The 19,662-nt window shown below is 37.7% G+C and overlaps 1 protein-coding gene across 4 annotated transcripts in view; it reads right to left on the bottom strand.

Annotated features, from left to right (window-relative positions):
• Nucleotides 1-1,712: 1,712 nt before the first annotated feature.
• LOC135758158 (kinetochore protein Nuf2-like) overlaps nucleotides 1,713-19,662 on the bottom strand; it is a 38,486-nt gene continuing 20,536 nt past the window's right edge. For 3 of the 4 annotated variants that reach the window (XM_065273018.2, XM_065273019.2, XM_065273017.2), the window contains exons 10-14: nucleotides 15,552-15,689; nucleotides 15,258-15,398; nucleotides 11,125-11,300; nucleotides 6,686-6,821; nucleotides 1,714-2,769 (exon numbers count right to left, since the gene is read on the bottom strand). In XM_065273018.2, coding sequence (XP_065129090.1) covers nucleotides 2,662-2,769; nucleotides 6,686-6,821; nucleotides 11,125-11,300; nucleotides 15,258-15,398; nucleotides 15,552-15,689 — 699 coding nt within the window. In that variant the 3' untranslated portion in view covers nucleotides 1,714-2,661. Of the gene's footprint in view, nucleotides 2,770-6,685; nucleotides 6,822-11,124; nucleotides 11,301-15,257; nucleotides 15,399-15,551; nucleotides 15,690-19,662 lie in introns of all 4 variants that reach the window. The other variant, XM_065273016.2, reaches the window with a different exon arrangement.

Genomic DNA, 19,662 nt, shown 5'->3' with positions numbered 1-19,662 from the left:
TTTTGGGCCGTTACATCTCATAATTTGTCTGAGCAGACCAGTTAACGTCTTTTTTTCTAGACAGACCGGCCCACTGACATTTAAGCAGCAGCCCATTGGTTGTTTGTTTTTTTAAACGACATTAAGCTGGCCCAATGACTGACCAGCACAGTCATCATCCTTTCTTTTCCTAGATAGACCGGCCCACTCACATTTAAGCAGCAGCCCATTGTTTTTTTTTTTTGAATGACATTAAGCTGGCCCAATCACCGCTTTGGTCTCTGTGCAAGCGAGCGTGCATCGTCGGTCAGTTCACGTGTCAAAATAGAGAGAGAGAAAAAACGCAATGGAGGCGCACAAAAACTGCGCGACAAAAAGAAGCAGGCTCTTCAGGCAGACGCTGCAAAATGTGTTAAAAAACACAAATATTTTCTGCGGCAGCAGGACCTTCAACTCGCGTCGCTGGTGATGATGATGACGATGATGGTGGCGGTGGTGGCACTGGCAGCATCAGCACGCAAAGTCTCAGTGAGGAGAGGGAGAGAGACGAGGGAGAAGTGAGTGTAGTGACTGCGGTAAGCAGAACTGCTTTCAAAACACAAGTTTAGATGGGTACCCCTTGATAAAACTGAATCAAAAACACAAAATATGGTGATAAAGCTGCAATAAAATAATTGCACTCTTTGCTCTGTGACTACGAGAGTGTATCTGATTAGTAGATTTTTCGTTGATTGTCTGTTTCAAAACGTATAATTCAAGCAAAATCAAACAATCCAGGAGATCTGCTTACAGAAAAAGATATATATTTATTGTATAACAACACACTTGACAGATAATGTTAAAAATCTCTATTACTGTAATAATCACACAAGTTTTCTTCAGTGAATGTAGTGCATACTTTCCTGTAAGTACTGCAAGTAATAATCAGTTTTCAATATTAATGTATAACGTAAGCAGCACTTGTATTTTGTAATAAGTCAGCAATCCAATGGCACATTTTGCCAATTGCATGAAGCTTGTTTTAGGATTCATAAGGGTGGATTATACAGTTTTATTGCATTAATAAATAACACGTTCTAGAAGTGTTTGTTGTGTCAACTCTCACTCTTTTCTTCCTGCTATTAAATGGGTTTAGTGCTTTTATGGAATTGGAGTTGCTATTGCTATACATATTTAAAGGCGTGCAAAGATGGGTGGTATTTGTAATTATACACTGCAAAAAAATTATTTTCAAGAAAAAAAATTCTTAGTATTCTTGTTTTCAGTAAAAATATCTAAACATTCTTAAAATAAATCGGTTTTTCTTGACTAGCAAAATGACCCAAGAAAATAAGTCTAGTTTTTAGACCAAACATTTTAAATTTAAGTGATTTTGTGCATAAAACAAGCAAAAACAAATCTGCCAATGGGGTAAGCACATTTTTCTTGCATTTAGTGTTTAATGCACAAAATCAATTAAATTTGATATTTTTGGTCTAAAAACTAGACTTATTTTCTTGGGTCGTTTTGTTTATCAAGAAAAAGCATCTTAATTTTAGAATTTTTAGATATTTTTACTGAAAACAAGACAAAAATACTAAGAAACATTTTTCTTGAAAATCAATTTTTGCAGTGTATGTAGTGTGGGCCAGTTTGGGCCAAAATGCCAGGGCCGAATTTTTGTCCCAGTCCAGCCCTGGCAGTGGGCCTCCAGGAATAACGTTAAGAACCATGGCTCTAAGGTGTATAAAACTGGTGTTAAAAGTCAATTGTTGGCATACTTAGGGAAGTTTACTAAGTGTTTCTATTTATTATGGTTATAGTTAAAGAAATTACTTTACAAGGAAAAAGACTTAAGACAAAAACAAAGACATTTGACAAACTTCAAGAAACTCAAAACAGTTGTAACAGACAAGATGTTACCTGTTTTTTTTATGTATTATTTTTGCTTCTTTTATTTTTGGGGATTTCTTAGGGATAGCTGCAAAGTAGTGTAGTACCTCTAGGAGCAACTTGAGGGCGCTGCTAGTGCCTGGAGGTAACCAGCATATAAGCTGAGCTACCATAGAAGAAGTGAATTTGTTTGGTAGAGGGAAGCCTCATGGTTTCCACTCAAGCTATCTTTCCATTTTTACTGAGTCCTTGTTGAGAACTTTTGAGTTTCTGCTCAACTGTAAGTATGGATTGGGTTTTTTTCTGCTCTTTTGTTTGTGTAAAAATAACACTAATGTTAGTTATTTGTTTTTTTCTAGAAAGGACTTTTCAGTATTATTCTTTTTCTTATGTCACTTATGTCTCATCATGGTGTTCGTAATTAGTGCTGCTGGGAGAGCTCAAAGCCCAGTGTAAAGCAAGCTGGAGGTTCTTGTTTGGTTCTCTCACTGCTGATAATCAACATTGCATCGCACTCAAATATCCTTGTGGAGTTAAACCTCATCTCATTATCATCTTTATCATCACTCCAAAAATGAACATTGAAACACTAAGTGGACTTCATCCCATTGACTTTCAATTTATTCATTTTCTTTGGGTCACATATATATAAGCACTGAGTGAAAAATAAAATTGTTGTATAAGCTAATTTGTTTTGTGAATTTTTGTATGTCAGTACATGCCAAAAATCTGAACCCCCTCAGAGTAACACATCAAAAAACTTTTATTTATAAACTTTCAATATTAACAAAAATAAAGCAATGCAACAGTCTAGAAATTGGATTTCATTTTTGAGATATCAGCATTGGTCTCCAGAACAATGCTTTCAATTCGCTTGTTGTACTGCTCCAAAGTAGTAAGAAGATGATCATAGATCTCCTAAGAAAAAAAACAAACAAGTGCTTTAACACAGCATATGAGTTTATGAGAACAGCAGGAGCTCACCATAATAGATGTGCATAATATGTGCGCTTGTATAAATGGGTCTCATTCACTAAGCATGTGTACGGACAAATTTGTTCGTAAAATGTGCGTCCGGACGCGTTATTTTAAATGTATGCAAAAACGTAAGAACAACTTAAACCACATGTACGCAATAATCATGTACAAAGAAAAAATATAAAATATATAACAATGATATATATTATAGACCACACATACGCATTATATAATCACAAACAAGGAAAAAGAACCCTACAATATATATCGGTGTTATATATTTTATACATTTTTCCTTGTTCATGATTATTGCATTTGTGTGGTCTAAGTTGTTCTTAAGTTTTTTTTTTTTTGTATACATTTTAGTATGAAAGTTTCAGTTGAATCATGATTTGTTAGTTAAAACGTCCGAACACACATTTCACGAACAAATGTGCGCGTACGCATGCTTAGTGAATGAGACCCATTGTCATGTTCAAGAAATCAATTTGAAATGATTCGAGCTTTGTGACATGTTGCATTATCCTGCTGGAAGTAGCCAGAGGATGGGTACATGGTGGTTATAAAGGGATGGACATGGCCTACCTGAGAATTGTTTCTGATCGTGGCATTTAAACAATGCCAAATAATCGGCACTAATGGCGCTTTTCCATTGCATAGTACCCCACGGTTTGGTTTAGTTTGGGTCAGATTACTTTTGGGAGCTTCTCCATTAGGTGCAGTACGTGGTACCCGATACTTTTTTCGTACCACCTCGGGGTTCCAAGCGACCCAAGCTGAAACCAAACCTGACGCAAAAACACAGTAGATCACTGATTGGTCTGAGAGAATCGTCACTACGCGCCATCACTATAATGTAAAGATTAGCTTTACCTAAGGGCTAGCTTGCGCTCGAGCCAACATGTTGTCATCAGTGCTCTGCTATAAGTTCCCAAACTCCCTTTTAGAGATGAAAAACATCCACAGGTTGAGAATCAGGGACACCATAACAGTTTTTTCCCAAACTTGCAGTTTGTGGCGGAACATTTGTGACAAGCATGTCAGAATTATATATTAGAATTATATATTATATATAAATGCAACTTTAATGAGGCTCAGCGGAGTGCGTCAACTACTGACCCCACGGGTGTTTGAACAGAAATTGTCATGTGAGACAGAGGACGTGAAAACGCGATGAGCAAACATCTATTTGTGGTGGCCAATTTTAATTTTGTGGCAGACTGAGAAATAAATAAATGTATGGGAATGTACAACGATGCTCTCACTTGTATTATGTCACAGCAGTAGGCAGCACAAAAATAAAACGACACGCCCAGGGTTCCAAATTAACTTTTTTGACCACCAGCCAAAGTGGCTGGTCACTTTCTAAAGTCACCAGCCAATCAGCATTTCCACTAGCCAAATTTTTTCCGGTGAAAATAAGAGAAATTATGTGTGCCACTGAATCCAACAATTATTCGTTTTTTCTTTCACGAGCATGCAACAATCCTGACAAAACATGACAACATTTTTGTGATGAAACATAAGCTTTCTTAATTTCTCTGTTGATAGACATAAAGCTTTACTGGGGCACAGGCCCCCCATTTTTTGAAAGCCTGCTGTGTGCAAGAAGTGTGCAACACTTCTATACAATGTCCATTGCTTAACCCACTATTCTACAGTGCAACAGGTACTGCGAAAGATAAATATGTATTTAAAAATATTTAAGTGTAATCTTCATCATACCTAACATTAACATGTTTGGAGGCATACTTGGCATAACATGTTTGAAAATAATGACAGCAGAGAAATAATTTCTACATTATACAATGATAGCAATGATTAATAACTTATTTTTACAAGAATATTTTAAGAAACCAGTCATTTTATGACTGCTATGCTAAATAATTTCAGTCACAGTTACTGCTAACTGTTTATGTAGTGTACTAGAGTTAAATATTAGTAAACTAAATATTAATTTCATATCTGCAAATACAGAACAGTGTAACACATACATCTGTTGATTTTCTCAGCAACAATGCAATCCTATAGACTTGACAAAAGGTTTTCCTAAGATTTTTCCTCTGATGTTTGAGACCTGACAGGGTGAGGATGTAGTTTGTCTTACCTCCCTTAAACTCATCATCTCTCCTTTCTGCTTCCCTATCCCTGCTTTGCACAAAACATTTCTGATGTCCATCTACAGAAGCCAATACTGATCGAGTAAAAATAAGATTAGCATTATGATTTAGAAACTTACTTCTCGTCATGTTTTCATAATTACACATTCGCGTGGCGTCCCCTTTTGGATGCAGTTGCGCGCGCGGAGGAACGCAAAGACGCGCGTGGACAAAGATACATGCGTGCACGCGTCAGAGCGACTGCTTCGTCGCTTTACAAGCGTAAATTGGGTAACTGCATTGCATATAGATCTGTTTTTGCCGCTATTATCTTTGTTAAGGAATACACTAGTTAACTGCTAAAATTTAAACTTGAGATTTACACATGGGCACAAAAGATTTACACTGGAGCACATGCCCCAGTAAAGGGGTGTGGGGACACCGCTGTCTTTTAGTCTATCCTCAATGCTCTGCCCGTTTGTTCTTCTCCTTCCTTTTGTTTTCTGGTGGACGCGCTCAGTTCGTTTCCATGGTTTCTCACGCTGGTTTCGCTGCAAACTGCGCGCAGCCAATTGGCGTATCAACATCAAAGGCACAGTGTTCATGGGAAATGTAGGAAGTACTGCCAGAGGGATAAATGTCCGAGAACGAAGCTTTATGTATCTTGCATGCAATGCCTCATGCATCACCGGCCAAACTGGCTAGTAAGTTTATTAACACCCGCCAAAATGAATTTTAACCGGCATTTGGCGGGTGTAATTTAGAACCCTGGACACGCCTATAATCCCTCCCACTACGAAGTGATACCAAGCTCGATGGAAAAGCTAACCACGCCAAAGTGAGGTGAGCTGACCCGACCCAAACTAAACTAAACCGTCCGTACTATGCAATGGAAAAGGGCCATAAGGGGCCTAAAGTGTGCCAAGAAAACATCCCCCACACCATTACAACACCACCACAGAGGTAACAAGGCATGATGGATCCATGTTCTTATTCTGTTTACGTCAAATTCTGACTCCACCATCTGAATGTCTCAAGAGAAATTGATACTCATCAGACCAGGCAACATTTTCCCAGTCTTCAACTATCCAATTTTGGTGAACAAAAGTGAGTCTTCTGCTGTTGTAGCCCATCTGCCTCAAGTTTGTGTGTGTTGTGGGTTCACAAATGCTTTGCGGCAAACCTCGGTTGTAACGAGTGGTTATTTCAGTCAAAGCTGCGCTTCTATCAGCTTGAATCAGTCGGCCCATTCTCCTCTGACCTCTAGCATCAACAAGACATTTTGTCCACAGGACTGACGCATACTGGATGTTTGTCCCTTTTCACATCTTTTTGTAAACCCTAGAAATGGTTGTGCATGAAAATCCCAGTAACTGAGCAGATTGAGAAAATACTCAGACCGGCCCGTCTGGCACCAACAACCATGCCACACTCAAAATTGCTTAAATCACCTTTCTTTCCCATTCTGACATTCAGTTTGGAGTTCAGGTGATTGTCTTGACCAGGACCACACCCCTAAATGCATTGAAGCAACTGTCATGTGATTGGTTGATTAGATAATCGCATTAATGAGAAATTGAACAGGCATTCCTAATGACCCTTTAAGCGAGTGTATGCCCAAACACCTTGTAAAAGTGGATTTTGTATAATAGGTTCCCTTTGAGTTATGCAGTAATTCTCTACCACAAGATTAATACAAGTAACACACAATATAAAAAAAAAACATGTCCATTCCAGTAACTAATAGGAAAGCACACCTGGGCCTTTTGTGTACGCTGGCTGCACTTCTCTTTCAGCATGTGTATCTTTTCGTTGAACTGTTTAGTTTCGTGATTTTTTTCTTCTATTAGTTTCACAACTTCCTCCCGCTTCTCGTGGATTTTGTCATATTGCCTAAGGAAAAATGTATTTTAGTATAACCAGAGTTCATACACAATTTTACCAATACAGTAACATTTAGCATGATTCAACCAGTATTAAAAAACAAACAAAACTTCTACAGGCCTGAGACCCACCATTTAATAATGACTTTTTCAAATCAATTTCCGTAGATTTTTCAGTTCATATTTGACAAACAGCAATTTTCACTGCAATTAATTTTGATAGAATACATTTTGATCGGGAGCATATTACACCCACCTGGATCTCTTTAAATTGGCTTCCAGTCTATTACAGAATTGATTTGAAAATTCTTTTATTGGTGTATTAATCCTTGCATGGACTGACACCGGCCTATCTTTCAGAGCTTTTAGTTGAACATCAGCCCGGACGTACTTTGAGATCAGCAAATAATAACCTACTGAAAATACAGAGGACACATTTACACCAAAAAGGAGATTGGGCTTTTGCCGTCGCAGCACCGACAGTACTTCACGAGTCACGACCAAACTTTAGCGATTGGTTATGGCAGATTCAGAGTGACTCTGGGCAGATCCAATCATTTTAAACTTCAACACCCTCCTTAACGGAAGTTACGCTTTGCAATGGAGCGTGGCCAGACTCTCTGTACAAATGAAATGAATGGCTAGGCAGAAGCAGCATAAAAGTGAGTCAAATGTTAACAAAGTACAAACAATCTTGTTTTTTGTCATGAAAGATAAAAGGTCTTAAACACATGTACGCATGTACACTGGACTATAAAAAACTGGACGCATTTTCACTTTTCACTGTAAAATTAGATTTCATTTTTGTGATATTGGTTTTAAATTTCATTCATAATAGTCTTAAAAAGTCTTAAATTTGACTTAGTGGAGACCTTCAAATACATCTGCAGGTTTTATCAATCAAGATGACTCACAGCACTCTAATGTTGATACTATACAAGTTTTTTAACCTTGAGACTTCAGGACGAAGTTTTAAGAAATACTCAATGATGAAACTTGTGACTTATTTAACGGTTTAAATGTTTTAACCAAACTTGGGTTTTCACTAACAATTATTTTGTTAATTGATGATGAAGTAATCAGATTTTTTGTTGATAAAAATAGACCTAAGTGGGCAAAAGCATTTTAAAAGACAAAAAATGATGAGACAATAATTGGTTTAAATAAAGTATCAAAACCAAATAAACACATGGTTTTATTGAACAACAAAATTTTAAAATATATGGGGGGAGGTTTCCCAGACAGGGTTTATATTAATCCAGGACTAGGTCTTATTTTTATTAGGACTAGGGATGCTCCGATCAAGATTTTTGCAGCCAAAGCAAAGTAGCGATTTGTTGTCTTCATGATCGGCCGATACCAATGCCCGATACGGATTCTTCAAGCTGTTATGCAAGCTCTTTGATGACTGTAACTGTTAATATTTTTTCTAGATAAAGTAATAGCACAGATGTTACCTTTGTTATATTACTTGCAGTAATTAGGTAGCCTATATTATTGTTTTAATAGAAAATCAAATAAATATGTACAACAAATATTCCTTCTACAAAGAGCAATTTAATATGCCTTTAAAAAGGCTTATGCCTGTTAAAATTAATGAAAATAAAACACTTCACAGTCTTCAGTGTATGAATTAAATATACACACATTTGTATAAAGTACAACAGTAGCAGATTGTAGCTTTAAGACGCAAGATATCGCCCTGTACTCGTGCGCTGAATGAGAAACTTCTGTGCGCATTAGGGGTGTGCCGGTTTCAGAATTGGTGATGACGGTTATGACGGGAGTCAAATGTGACGGTTCGTCACATAACCGTCAGTGGGGGGGGCGTTTTGCTCGTTTAAATGCTCGTGGATTGACGGGAAAGTGTCATTTTACCATAAAATCATGAATGTGATGCCAAGTGTGTTTTAAACAGTAATAACTTTGAACAATTTAACAGAAAGCAATGAAATATAAAAAAAAAAACACACTGTTGCCAGAAGACTGCGCTGTCACTCTCTGCCCAGCATAAATTAATCCTCTATCTATCATCTATTTTAATAATCTTCGGAGAAACAGATTTGTGCATTGGGCTTTTTATGTCTGCAATTGTGTCTATATCTGTCATTACACGGACCAGAACAGCACGAAAACAATGTGGATTAAAAGCGTATTGAAGAGGTTTTGTTAAAAAAAAAGCGCAGGTAAAAGAAAGTAATATGAACTTGAGATTGTTATTAAACGCAGCCGGTGTAAAAGCACAATGGCCACGCGCAGCAAACACTCTCCGCAGACGCGCTGCACAGTGCTCACCCGGCGTTTGAATAAACTAGACACTGATTAGCTACTTGCTCTACGTTTCTTTAAAATTAACAGCAAGACAACTAGCAGTGAATGTGCGTTCAAGAGAGTTAGTAGATTAGCATGGGAGGATTTGAACTTGAAAAGCGGAGTGTACTGACGCCTTTCCGCGGTTAAAACAACATTCCTTCTCATGGTCATTCATGTTTATTTGATGCTATAAATTAACTAGAAGGAAGAGATGATTTGAAAGGTGAGACTTTGTTAAATATATGTTAAATCTCAAAAGTAACCGAAAAGTAACCTGGTCTGTCCTGTATGTCAGCGCGTTGTCAGTGTCTGCTCCGCTCTGTATTTTTCACTGCGTGAGAACGTGAGGGGGCGTATAACACACTGTTAACAATTGTTTTTAATTAGTATTTAAAAATTCTTTGATAAAATTTTTTTTAATAATTTAATTTTATTTTAATAACACGGTTTTGGCGGTTATAGAGTTCTAATGACGGTGTTCAACTATAACCGTCGGTCTCACGGTTATATAATGACCGTCACACCCCTAGTGCGCATGCGCGTCAATGAATACAGACAAGAGCAGCTTAAAGTTTAAACGGTCATAACTTTAAAAAGACATGCAAATAAACTCTCGTCGTCAAGAAGATGCAATGTCCGCGATAGTGTTGTGTACGCTGTTTGATAGGGATGTAAAGACACATCATGCTGTTAGGACCGCATCCTCATAAAAAGATACTACACATATCTCTGTTAAGGCAGAGAGAGAAATCCAAATCTGCAGGTCGCACATGAGCAATCAGTTCTTCAAATGCTTGCACTGTAAAAAACAATCTCTAATCGCAGCCGCATTCAGGAGCCCTATGATGACAAAAGTAAATAGAAAGATCGTTTCATGAGATTTTAGCGCATTAGCGAGTACTGATAAACTAAATGCCGTTGTCGCCAAATACTGATCTGCGGCCAATTGATCTGAGCATCCCTAGTTAGGACATTTAAGTTTCTTAGAAATGTACCTTACAAAATACATTACTGGTGTGCATCTTGAGACAAAACAATGACATTTTTGCCATAAAATATAAAAAATATTATTGAGACATTAGCTCATATAAATGCACAGGACACAACAGCAGTGTGCTTTCATGCATGGCATAGAGAGAGACCGCATCAATAAATTATTAAGTAACATATAATACGAAGATATTTCCAAAGACAGAGTAAAGAACTTACGATGATAACCAGCAAATTTTACCTATATGGTGCAAACGGGAAATGCTTCTTTAGTTATGGTTTAGAAATGCTTCAAGGGCAGGTTTGTTTTTGAAGGGTCTGCACGTGACGCACGCATCTTGAGGGAGAGTGCACTGGCAAACGTGTGAGAGGAGGGATAAGTCTCATTTGTCATCTATTAGCTGATGGCAGCAAGTTAATTTTAAAATAGTAACGCAAATGGCGTCTCAATCACTGCAGTTAAACGCATAGGCGGAGACAAGCAAAAAATAAGCTAATAAAATATTTCTAATCAAGGTTTCGTGTCCAGTAGTTTACTCGTGGCAAGTCGCCACATAATCCACTTTGCATCGGGGTCCTGATAACCCCGTTGTTAACATCACATCAATTAGTCCTCAAAGTTCACTCATCATTATTACTTACCCATGCAGCAATATTTTACTTAACTTTCAGCAGTATATTAAGCTGTAAAATCATCTTTAAACTAATATATTTTATCAGACAGTACTGATATTATCTAACATGTTTACTGTGATGAAAATGCCTGAATTTCCTTGAATTCATTCAGTCCAGTTAAACAATTACTAAACAGAAACTCACAATCTAATCTAAAGAATTGCACCCTAAAAATCTCTTTCGACTGACTGCGTGATGTAAATATGCATGTACATTAAATGGTAGAGAGACTGTACTATTTTTGAGAAATGGAAATGCAAATGGAAATTAGTATCAAACAGCACAGGCACTCTGTGAAGTAAAAACTCTTTGCTTTTAGATCGCTCTTCCCTTACCCATATATGTTTTTGACTTGCTGATCTTTTACTTCTTTCTTTTTCAGTCGACGAATTTGTTGCTTGGATTCCTTGTCAAGCTTCATGGCTAGAACTCTTTTCAGCTGGGCCTCCTCAGTGCTTAAACTCCTCAGCTCTTTCTGTAGTGCCTCATTTAGAGCTACTAAGTCCTGGATCTGCATTGAATAATAACAGCATTACATTTGGCACAGCTGATAGCAAACAGCTTTAGATCCTAAGCTCACACTATATCCTTACATCAAACAATTCAAACTCAGTGTATGTTTTGATCATCGCTCTGAATCTGATTTCTATCAGAAGTCTTTCACAAAAATCCAATTATCTTAGCTTTTTGCTCAAATATTTGTATTTTTCAAGGAAACGACCCATATTTGAGGGGTCATAAAAACAGCACAAATGAAGGTAGAATGACACTTTCTTTTCTTTCATTTGATATCCTTCCTTCTGTGCTTTCTGAAAGAGTCATGGGATCCCCCACTCCCAAATCCTTTTTGTCGTTTCTTGGCTGGAACACTTTATGTTTCGTGGTGGTAGGTTTGTCCACTTTGTTTTTGTTGCAGTTTGTGGAGCCTGGGCTGTCTACAGAGACCGCGTTTTTACAGTGTGTTCAGGGGACTGGCAGCTAGCAGATAGTGAGGAGATGTTTACTGTATGAAACAAAAAATGTTTTATGGCCTAAAATGCGTGAATTCGCTTGGAGCAGGGATTCCCAAAGTGTGGTGCGCGCACCCCCAGGGGTACGTGAGCTGCCACCAGGGGGTGCGCGAGAGGAAATATGTAATGGCGGTCTGTTTCTTTAAGTGGGATTTTCCATACAATAAATAAAAAAATTTCCTTTGTAATCGCTTTTATTTTAAATAAAAAACTATAATTAATTAGTTTTTGATAGAAACGTAGAAGACAGCTGCTGGGTTTTTTTACGCACTGCTCTTCTGTTATGCACTGCAGCCGCTATGCGTGCCAACTCGTTTCATGCATTCCATATATTATAAATATGCTTAACTGGCTGAAATCAGGGAAACTGTCAAGTGTGGGATGTCTTATGATAAAGTTGTTAGTCACGAAGGAGGAGAGGGACCAAGAGAGAGAGACTTTATGGCAAAAATAGAAATAATGAAATGTGACGAGATGGGTGCAGGATAATGCACAGGATACACGAGCATTGTGTTTTCATGCATGGTAAAGAGACCGCCAATGAATTATATAATAAAATACATAAATACTGAAAAAGACACTGTAGGGAACTTATTAAAAGCTTTCATTTAATTTTGTTTTAAACTTGAGCTGTTATAACGAATCTGCAAACTATTATACACCTTTTGTTCGAACAGTAAAGGCTTTCGTGAATGATGGGTCTGCACGTAATTCACTGGTAAACATGAGGAAACCTCTCATATATCATCTATTAGCTGACGGCAGTAAGTGTACGTTTTTTACCATAGTAAACTTGAATGGCATCTAAATATCACAGTGGTTAATAGCATACACGGGGGCGCGCATCATCTACGCTGAGCGTAGCTGCGTCTGGTCGTAGTTTCAGATGGTGCAACACGCGTAAATATTTTTCACAATGTCAGACGTAGCTAAGCTCAACGTAGGACGGGCTTTACACCCAACTTCTTAACGTCCGGCTGTTGCAACCGGCCCCTGGTTATTTGCGCATGATTAAACAGGAGTCTTTAAAAACAAATCTTTTTAGCGGGTTTTTTTTTTTTGATCGGGGATTGGGGGTGCGCCAACCCGGTTGGGACATAGAAGGGGGTGCGCAGGAAAAAAAGTTTGGGAACCCCTGGCTTAGAGCACCCTTATAAGTCATGAATACACCGAATGTGTCATGAATAGGATTTGTAATGGTATACCAGTATATCGGGGTATTACACGATTATCATACCGTGAACATTTGCTTATCTACAATTTTGAAACAAATGAGTGGAGGCTAGCAGTCACATGGAATGAAGTTGCATATGCGCAGGTGAGATTTTTATGTACAGCAGAGAAAATGTCAGCGCCAGCGACTACAAATTCTAATCTCTATCTCCCACCGAAAAAAAAAGAAGTTAAAATCTGCAGTATGGGAATACTTTGGGTATCCGAAAAACGAACTGAGGGGTTGTCCTTAAAGATGCATATCCTTCAAGAAATGTGAACAAAGAGTGGCTGCAAAAGGAGGAAATACATCAAACATGTGCTACCACGTTCACAAACACCATCCCTCTGTGCAGATAAAGGTGTGTTCCGTTTATAATTTAAAGCAGTATTATTTCCGTGATGCAGAAATCTGAAATCCAGTTATGAAAATCAGCCATAAATCAGATCTGTTGTGTTTATTTTCCGGCCGATCTGTATTATGGACACAAAGCTGTTATATGAATGCGCCTCTGAAGGGAACTGCCATCAAGACTTTTCTCAAGTTAAAGTGCCTGATAAAGCGCAGTATGGCTGCTTTGTTTACATGGTCTCTCTGTTAACCCCTCTCTCTCTCTCTCTCTCTCACCCTCAATCTCTTTCTCACGAACCCATAAAGCACATCTAAAGGTGGAAAAGAGGATGTTTGTTTAATACATTTTTGCAATATTACTTGAAACTGTCTTTACTAAATGATAAAAGACTATTTATTAGGTGCACTGAAAGTAATAATACTAATATACGTCATCTGTGCACAAGATAGGGCCTTAAAAACATCAGCCAATTGCTCATGCGGTCATCGCATCAGCGATTGGCCCTCTGGCTTGTCAATCACTGCTATTACGATCCTTGTGAGAGACGTGCGCGCTCCAGTAAATTTACACGAGTGACGCATGCGCATAACGCGAAGGAGGACGCAAAAGAAAGACTTTTTAAGCCGCTGGGAATAGGAGAAAATTGTCAGAAGAACGTAATGTAAACAGAGTCGTTATTGGAGAAACATTTCAACACTGGAGAGCAATGAAGGAACAGAGAGGTGTCAAGACAGACGCGCAGTTCGCAAAATTCTTCCTGACAGGTAACAGTGATTATTCTTTCTTTGGGGAATAATTATTGTTGTACTGTTATTCAGGTATATTGACGTTGTTCTTGTACTGTAGTTGCAAGGCAGTGACCAGTCTGCTACATGTTTGTTGAAATGGGAGTAGCGTCGACTGATCTAACGTTACGTCTTGTGTGTTTATTATCATATCATTTCACATAATGAATCCACTGACGCGACACAGCATATGCCGGTGGTAAACAAACACTCGTTCAAATATTCGTGCACGAGTTTTGGAAGGAGTTCCCTTGAAATGAGCTGTGAAGGAGGGAGGCTGTTCTTACGCATGCGCTCATTTAAAAAACTCAGTAACCGTTTTTGGATTCTCAGTCGGCGAAAAACATCCTCTTTTGCGCCTTTAAGTGATTTATATTACAAGTCAATTTTAAGTTGATTATTTATAGGCCATATTATAAAAACAAAACAATACAATACAACAAGCCTCTAAAGAGAAATAAAGTATTCCTTATTTTGTTCAAATGGGAAATGTGCAACTTTATTTTCTTTTTTCACCCAAAGTAAAAAACAAGGTTTGATATAATCAACCATAAGTTTAACCAAAAATGCTATCCATTTTCATTCATTTAAGGGTCATTGTAGCTGATGATGATAATAATGGTTTAATACTGTATAGCGTTCGAAGACGATTATCATTCCGTGAAAATTTCATACCTATACAACCCTAGTCATGAACCACAAATAAGAAATTAATATTAGTTAACATTTTACTTCTCCATAATACATTCAATGTAAAATAACTAGCAGCTTTCAGGATGACTTTGGAAAAGCTATACTGAACTATTAGTTCAAAACAAACCCTAGATTTTAATACTAATCATTATGAAAAATGATTTAAATCAGTAGAGGTAAACATGGTTGTGATTGGTTTTAATCTTTTATAATTGTTGTACCTTCTATAGAATACATAAAAATAATGTGCCCCTGCCCAGGTTTTAGTCTCATAATCTAATGACGAGATTAGGAGCATTAAAGTTTGATTTCAATCTTTGACACCCCCGTACTCTGTCAATTTTACTGATATTGACTCACAACTGATTCCTTTTATTGATTACTGATATTAAAACATGTATATAACCCCTCACACCTTCTCCTTCTGCTGGTTGGTCTGACAAATGATGTCCTGCAGGTCCTGCAGCTGTTTGAGTAAAACCTGGATCTCTGCCTCCACCTGACCCGCACACTGCACCCGCATCTGGAGCTCCACCAGCCTCTCATCAGCCAGGTCCTATCACATACACAACAGCAGACAGGCAACAAATCAATCCATTACTACTAGAAATCAGTCAGGGGTTAGAGGTTTATTTGCATTGATTGGCTTACTGTGCTTCAGCACTTGCATTTACTAAACCTTCTGTTTTGCATTGTAAGTCATACATACTTTTGACGTCTTGATGTTTTTCACAGTCTCTTTCATCCTTTCCATTTCATTTCGAAGTTCTTCAGGTGACTCCACAATCTGAGATTTGAGCTTGACAATCTCATCTTTCAGTGTTGCCACTTCCACTCTCCTTTGACTCTGTAGAGTGTAGAACACATGTGGAATATCCCAAGTGTAGTCATTAAAAAATAAAAATAAAAATGCATGTGCCATAATAAATGCATGAAATACTACCGTGCTGTGTGCATACTTTGTTGGAAAATAATGACGGATGATTATACATTCCATGTCAACATGTTTCTTCTATAACGCTAGGACTGACGGTGCACATGCCTCGATGTACACTACAAAACTATCCCTTTACATTTTGTAGCCCTTTATTTCTGCAATGACTTTTACCCTCATAGATCAAATAAAAAAAGGCAAAAAAACTCCCACACACGAAACCACAGCAAGCATACACAAAGGACTGTAAGACACCAAACCAACATCATCAAATAAGTGTGGTGGTGTTTGTGAGGAAAATGTATGCTTGTTCAGTAGTGCTGGGTAGTAGGACCAAAAAATTTATACCAGTTTTACTTTATATGATTTTTTTTAAATGCATGATCGGATGTTAACCACATTTTCTACTGACTGAGAGAAGAAAACAACCATTTTAAAGCGCACATGATCAAATAACCTGCAGATGCATTTTAGCAACGAAAGTGGTGGTGTTGCCCAGTGGTTCTAACGTGTTAGCAACTCAGAAAGTGGTAACACTTTACAATAAGGTCTCATTTGTCAACATTAGTTAATGTATTAACGAACATAAACTAACCGTGAGCAGTGCATTTGTTACTGTATTTGATTAAATACACAACCTTTTTATTGTGCAAATTTGGTAAACAACTCAACCCCATGTCATCCAAAATGTTGATGTCTTTCTTTGTTCAGTCAATAAGAAATTATATTTTTTTAAGGAAAGCATTCTGAGGAAGGATTTCTCTCATTTTAATATGCTTTATTGGACAAGTTTATGGTTTCAACACAGCTTCAAAAGGCTCTAAACGAGATTTTAAACCACAACTTCATGTGACGCGCCAGCGCAAACTTACATATCGCATAATCATGACGAAAGGTCACCCATGACGTATGCTACACTACCACCAAAATGTTTACAAGTGTGGAGAAAGAGGATCGTTCTGACATTGTTGTATGTGGAATGATATGAATTAAATGTCTTTGTGTCAGTTTATTGTTTAAAATGATACGCAAATGTGCATTTCACATGAGAGATGCACATGCTTTCGACCAAAGGTCGCGCTGCATTTAAAACTGCATTGAAACTCCAATAAAGTCTATTATGTTGAGAAAAATCCTGGAATGTTCTCCTCAAAAAATAAATAAATAAATAAAAAAACCAAAAAACACTTAATTTCTTCTCGACTAAACACATCGTAAATTATTGGGATTTTATTTTTATGAAAGTAGAATATTCCTTTACATACCGTATACATACTGGGAACTATATTTTAAGAAGGCGAAGCACTGCTACTTGGGCGGCGCAGTATACTATTAAAAGATGGCTGTCTCTCATATGACCTTGTTATTTGTAGACAGTGTGACTATACAAATCACAACACATAAATAGGAAAATGTTTGCGTTATTGTTACTTTTTGGGAGCAGTATGCTAGCTGGAGCCATTCCCTTCCAGTCTTAATGCTAAGCTAAGCTAGCTGGGGCTGCGTCAGACAGGGGAACAGCAGGCAGGGAGATGAGAAAGGTATATATATATTGACTTCTTACTCTGGGGGATATGGGGAAATTCCCAAAAAGTGGGTGTGTTACTTTAAAAACACATCTTTTGTAAACCAACTGGCAACTACACTTTGTAAACAATCCTTCATTAATGCAACCTTCATGAAGTCAAATTTCATTAATATGGACTTTGAGGTACGTACACATGTACACACACTTAAAGTGAAGCAGTTAAGGGGTGCTTTTCAGTTCTTATTTGTGCATCCTCGTTTCCTTTCCTTGCGTCTTAGCTCCACCCTCCTAGGATGCAAGCGAAGAAAGAACCAAGGACGGAGGAGACGAAATATTAAGTGAAATTATATCTTCTTTCCTTACAATGTTTTTTATCGGTTTCAAATAATCAAGTGCATTAAACTAAAAAAAAATCATGTCCTCAACTCAAAGTTCAATGAGACAAACAGACCCAGTTCCGGTAAATGTGAAAGTTGGCACGCCTCTGATCTACTGGCCGTCCTTCAACGTGATGCCCAGGTGATGTCTGACCACCGGCAGAACCCGCTTAATCTCCGTTTACATGTATATGTATATTCTCCCAAGGGTTTTTCCCTCTTAGGACTTTTATTTCCCCGGCTAAAAAGCCCAGGATTTTTTTTCTCCTATGTGGTTTTTCAACCCGAGGAGGCAGCCTTCTTGGGCTCAACTTAGCACCCTCTTCTATACGTTACATTTTTAATACGCTCGCTTATAATGTTGATTCATAGCCGTTGCAAATTTAGCCGCTTATGCCATCATGTTGTGCTATCCGTCGATTTTCTTTGCTTTTCACTGCTTCTATCACCAAACCCCACAAGAAGTTTGCGCTCGTGTTGGCTAGAGGCTTGACCGCATTAACGCTTAATAATTGTCAAATACATTACATTTCTTGAAAAAAAAAAAATTAATTTGCTTCACAAAGATGCTATTGGGTCACCAGGAGTCACAAAGGATCACATCTATATCTGCTATCGAGTTCTCAAAGTCGCAGATCTATTGACTTGCATTAAAAGTCACCAACATGTCGGATAGCTTGATGGTCAGTAAAACATTCCAGCCACCCCTGTGGTTGTGAATAGAAGGGATACAGCAAACGAAATCTCGGCTGAGTAGCCTACTGTTTTATGCTAACCCTTCACCCAAACCTAACTCTACACACAACATTTAACAGGATTTAGGGTCTATTTGTATCTCATTTAGCCAGGACTGCTGTTTTCTCCTAATCCTACCTTCAAATCTAATCCTAACTTTCTGCATTTGCTGTATCCCTTCTAAACAAAACCCTCGCAAAATAAAGCTACCAAAATGTCCACCCTGCCAGACTGGCTGTTTTAAAGAAATACATTCCTTTCTGGATTTGCGTTTAATTTATAAATAAATCTCCTAAAATATCACATTTTTCTATAGATGTTCCAATAACGGTTTTCTCTTCCCGATACAGATTTCTGAGCTCGGGGTATCGGCCGAAACTGAGTACCGATCCGATACCTGGGTGTTTATCTGTATAATATACAGCTGTACATACTACTAGCCCTGTATGAATGGATATAACGGTTTTATGATGTGCTTTAGACTTATTCCTGTATAAAACAAGTTATACAGTGAACTAAAGTATTTTTATTATCTGAAAGACATTTGACAGTAATATTTATTTTTTCTAAGGGTTAGGGTTAGACCAACACCGTAAAACCAAAGGGTATTTTAGTTTCAGTTTAAAACTTAAGTCCAGAAACAGTTTTGTTAAACAAAAGGCATTTCAGTTTTTAAAAACAAAAGCAAAATAAAGCTCCTTTAAAAACACTAGTTTAGCCACAATGTAGTGAAATAATAAGACGCTTGAGTGTAACCATCGTGTCTTTGGGGTGAAGGGTCTTCAAATGCTATAATAAATTACTTGTTTTAAAGTTATTAATACTTGTGCAACCCATTGAGAATGCAGCATGGCATACGAGACATGTCAACGTTTTATTAGTCTGAAATACTAACAAACAGCGGTCATACTGCTGCGCGCTTTCATTTCTTCGCCACTAAGTAAACAGTGATTATGTCACGCGTGTGGTTACTTCCTGGTGATTGCATTCAGAGCAGTGAAGAGAGGAGTTTCGCTTTGCAGCGTTAGCTTTAGCTATAACGGCCATTACTAGGTTTAATAAAAATTTATCGAATTGGTACATGGGTTCAAGTACTCACCGATTCCAATGCCAGAATTTTTTGTGGTATCGGTCACATTTCCGATACTGGTATTGGAACAACCCTTCATTTTTCCCCAGGGGTTTAGTTTCATGCGCAAATACAAATAGATTTAAATCAACAGAACATGATGATTAGGCTACTTCT

The sequence above is a fragment of the Paramisgurnus dabryanus genome, chromosome 14, assembly GCF_030506205.2.
Source record: "Paramisgurnus dabryanus chromosome 14, PD_genome_1.1, whole genome shotgun sequence".
NCBI lineage: Eukaryota > Metazoa > Chordata > Actinopteri > Cypriniformes > Cobitidae > Paramisgurnus > Paramisgurnus dabryanus.
The sequence above is the reverse complement of the archived record's forward strand: the minus strand, read 5'-3'. Positions and strand labels throughout refer to the sequence as shown.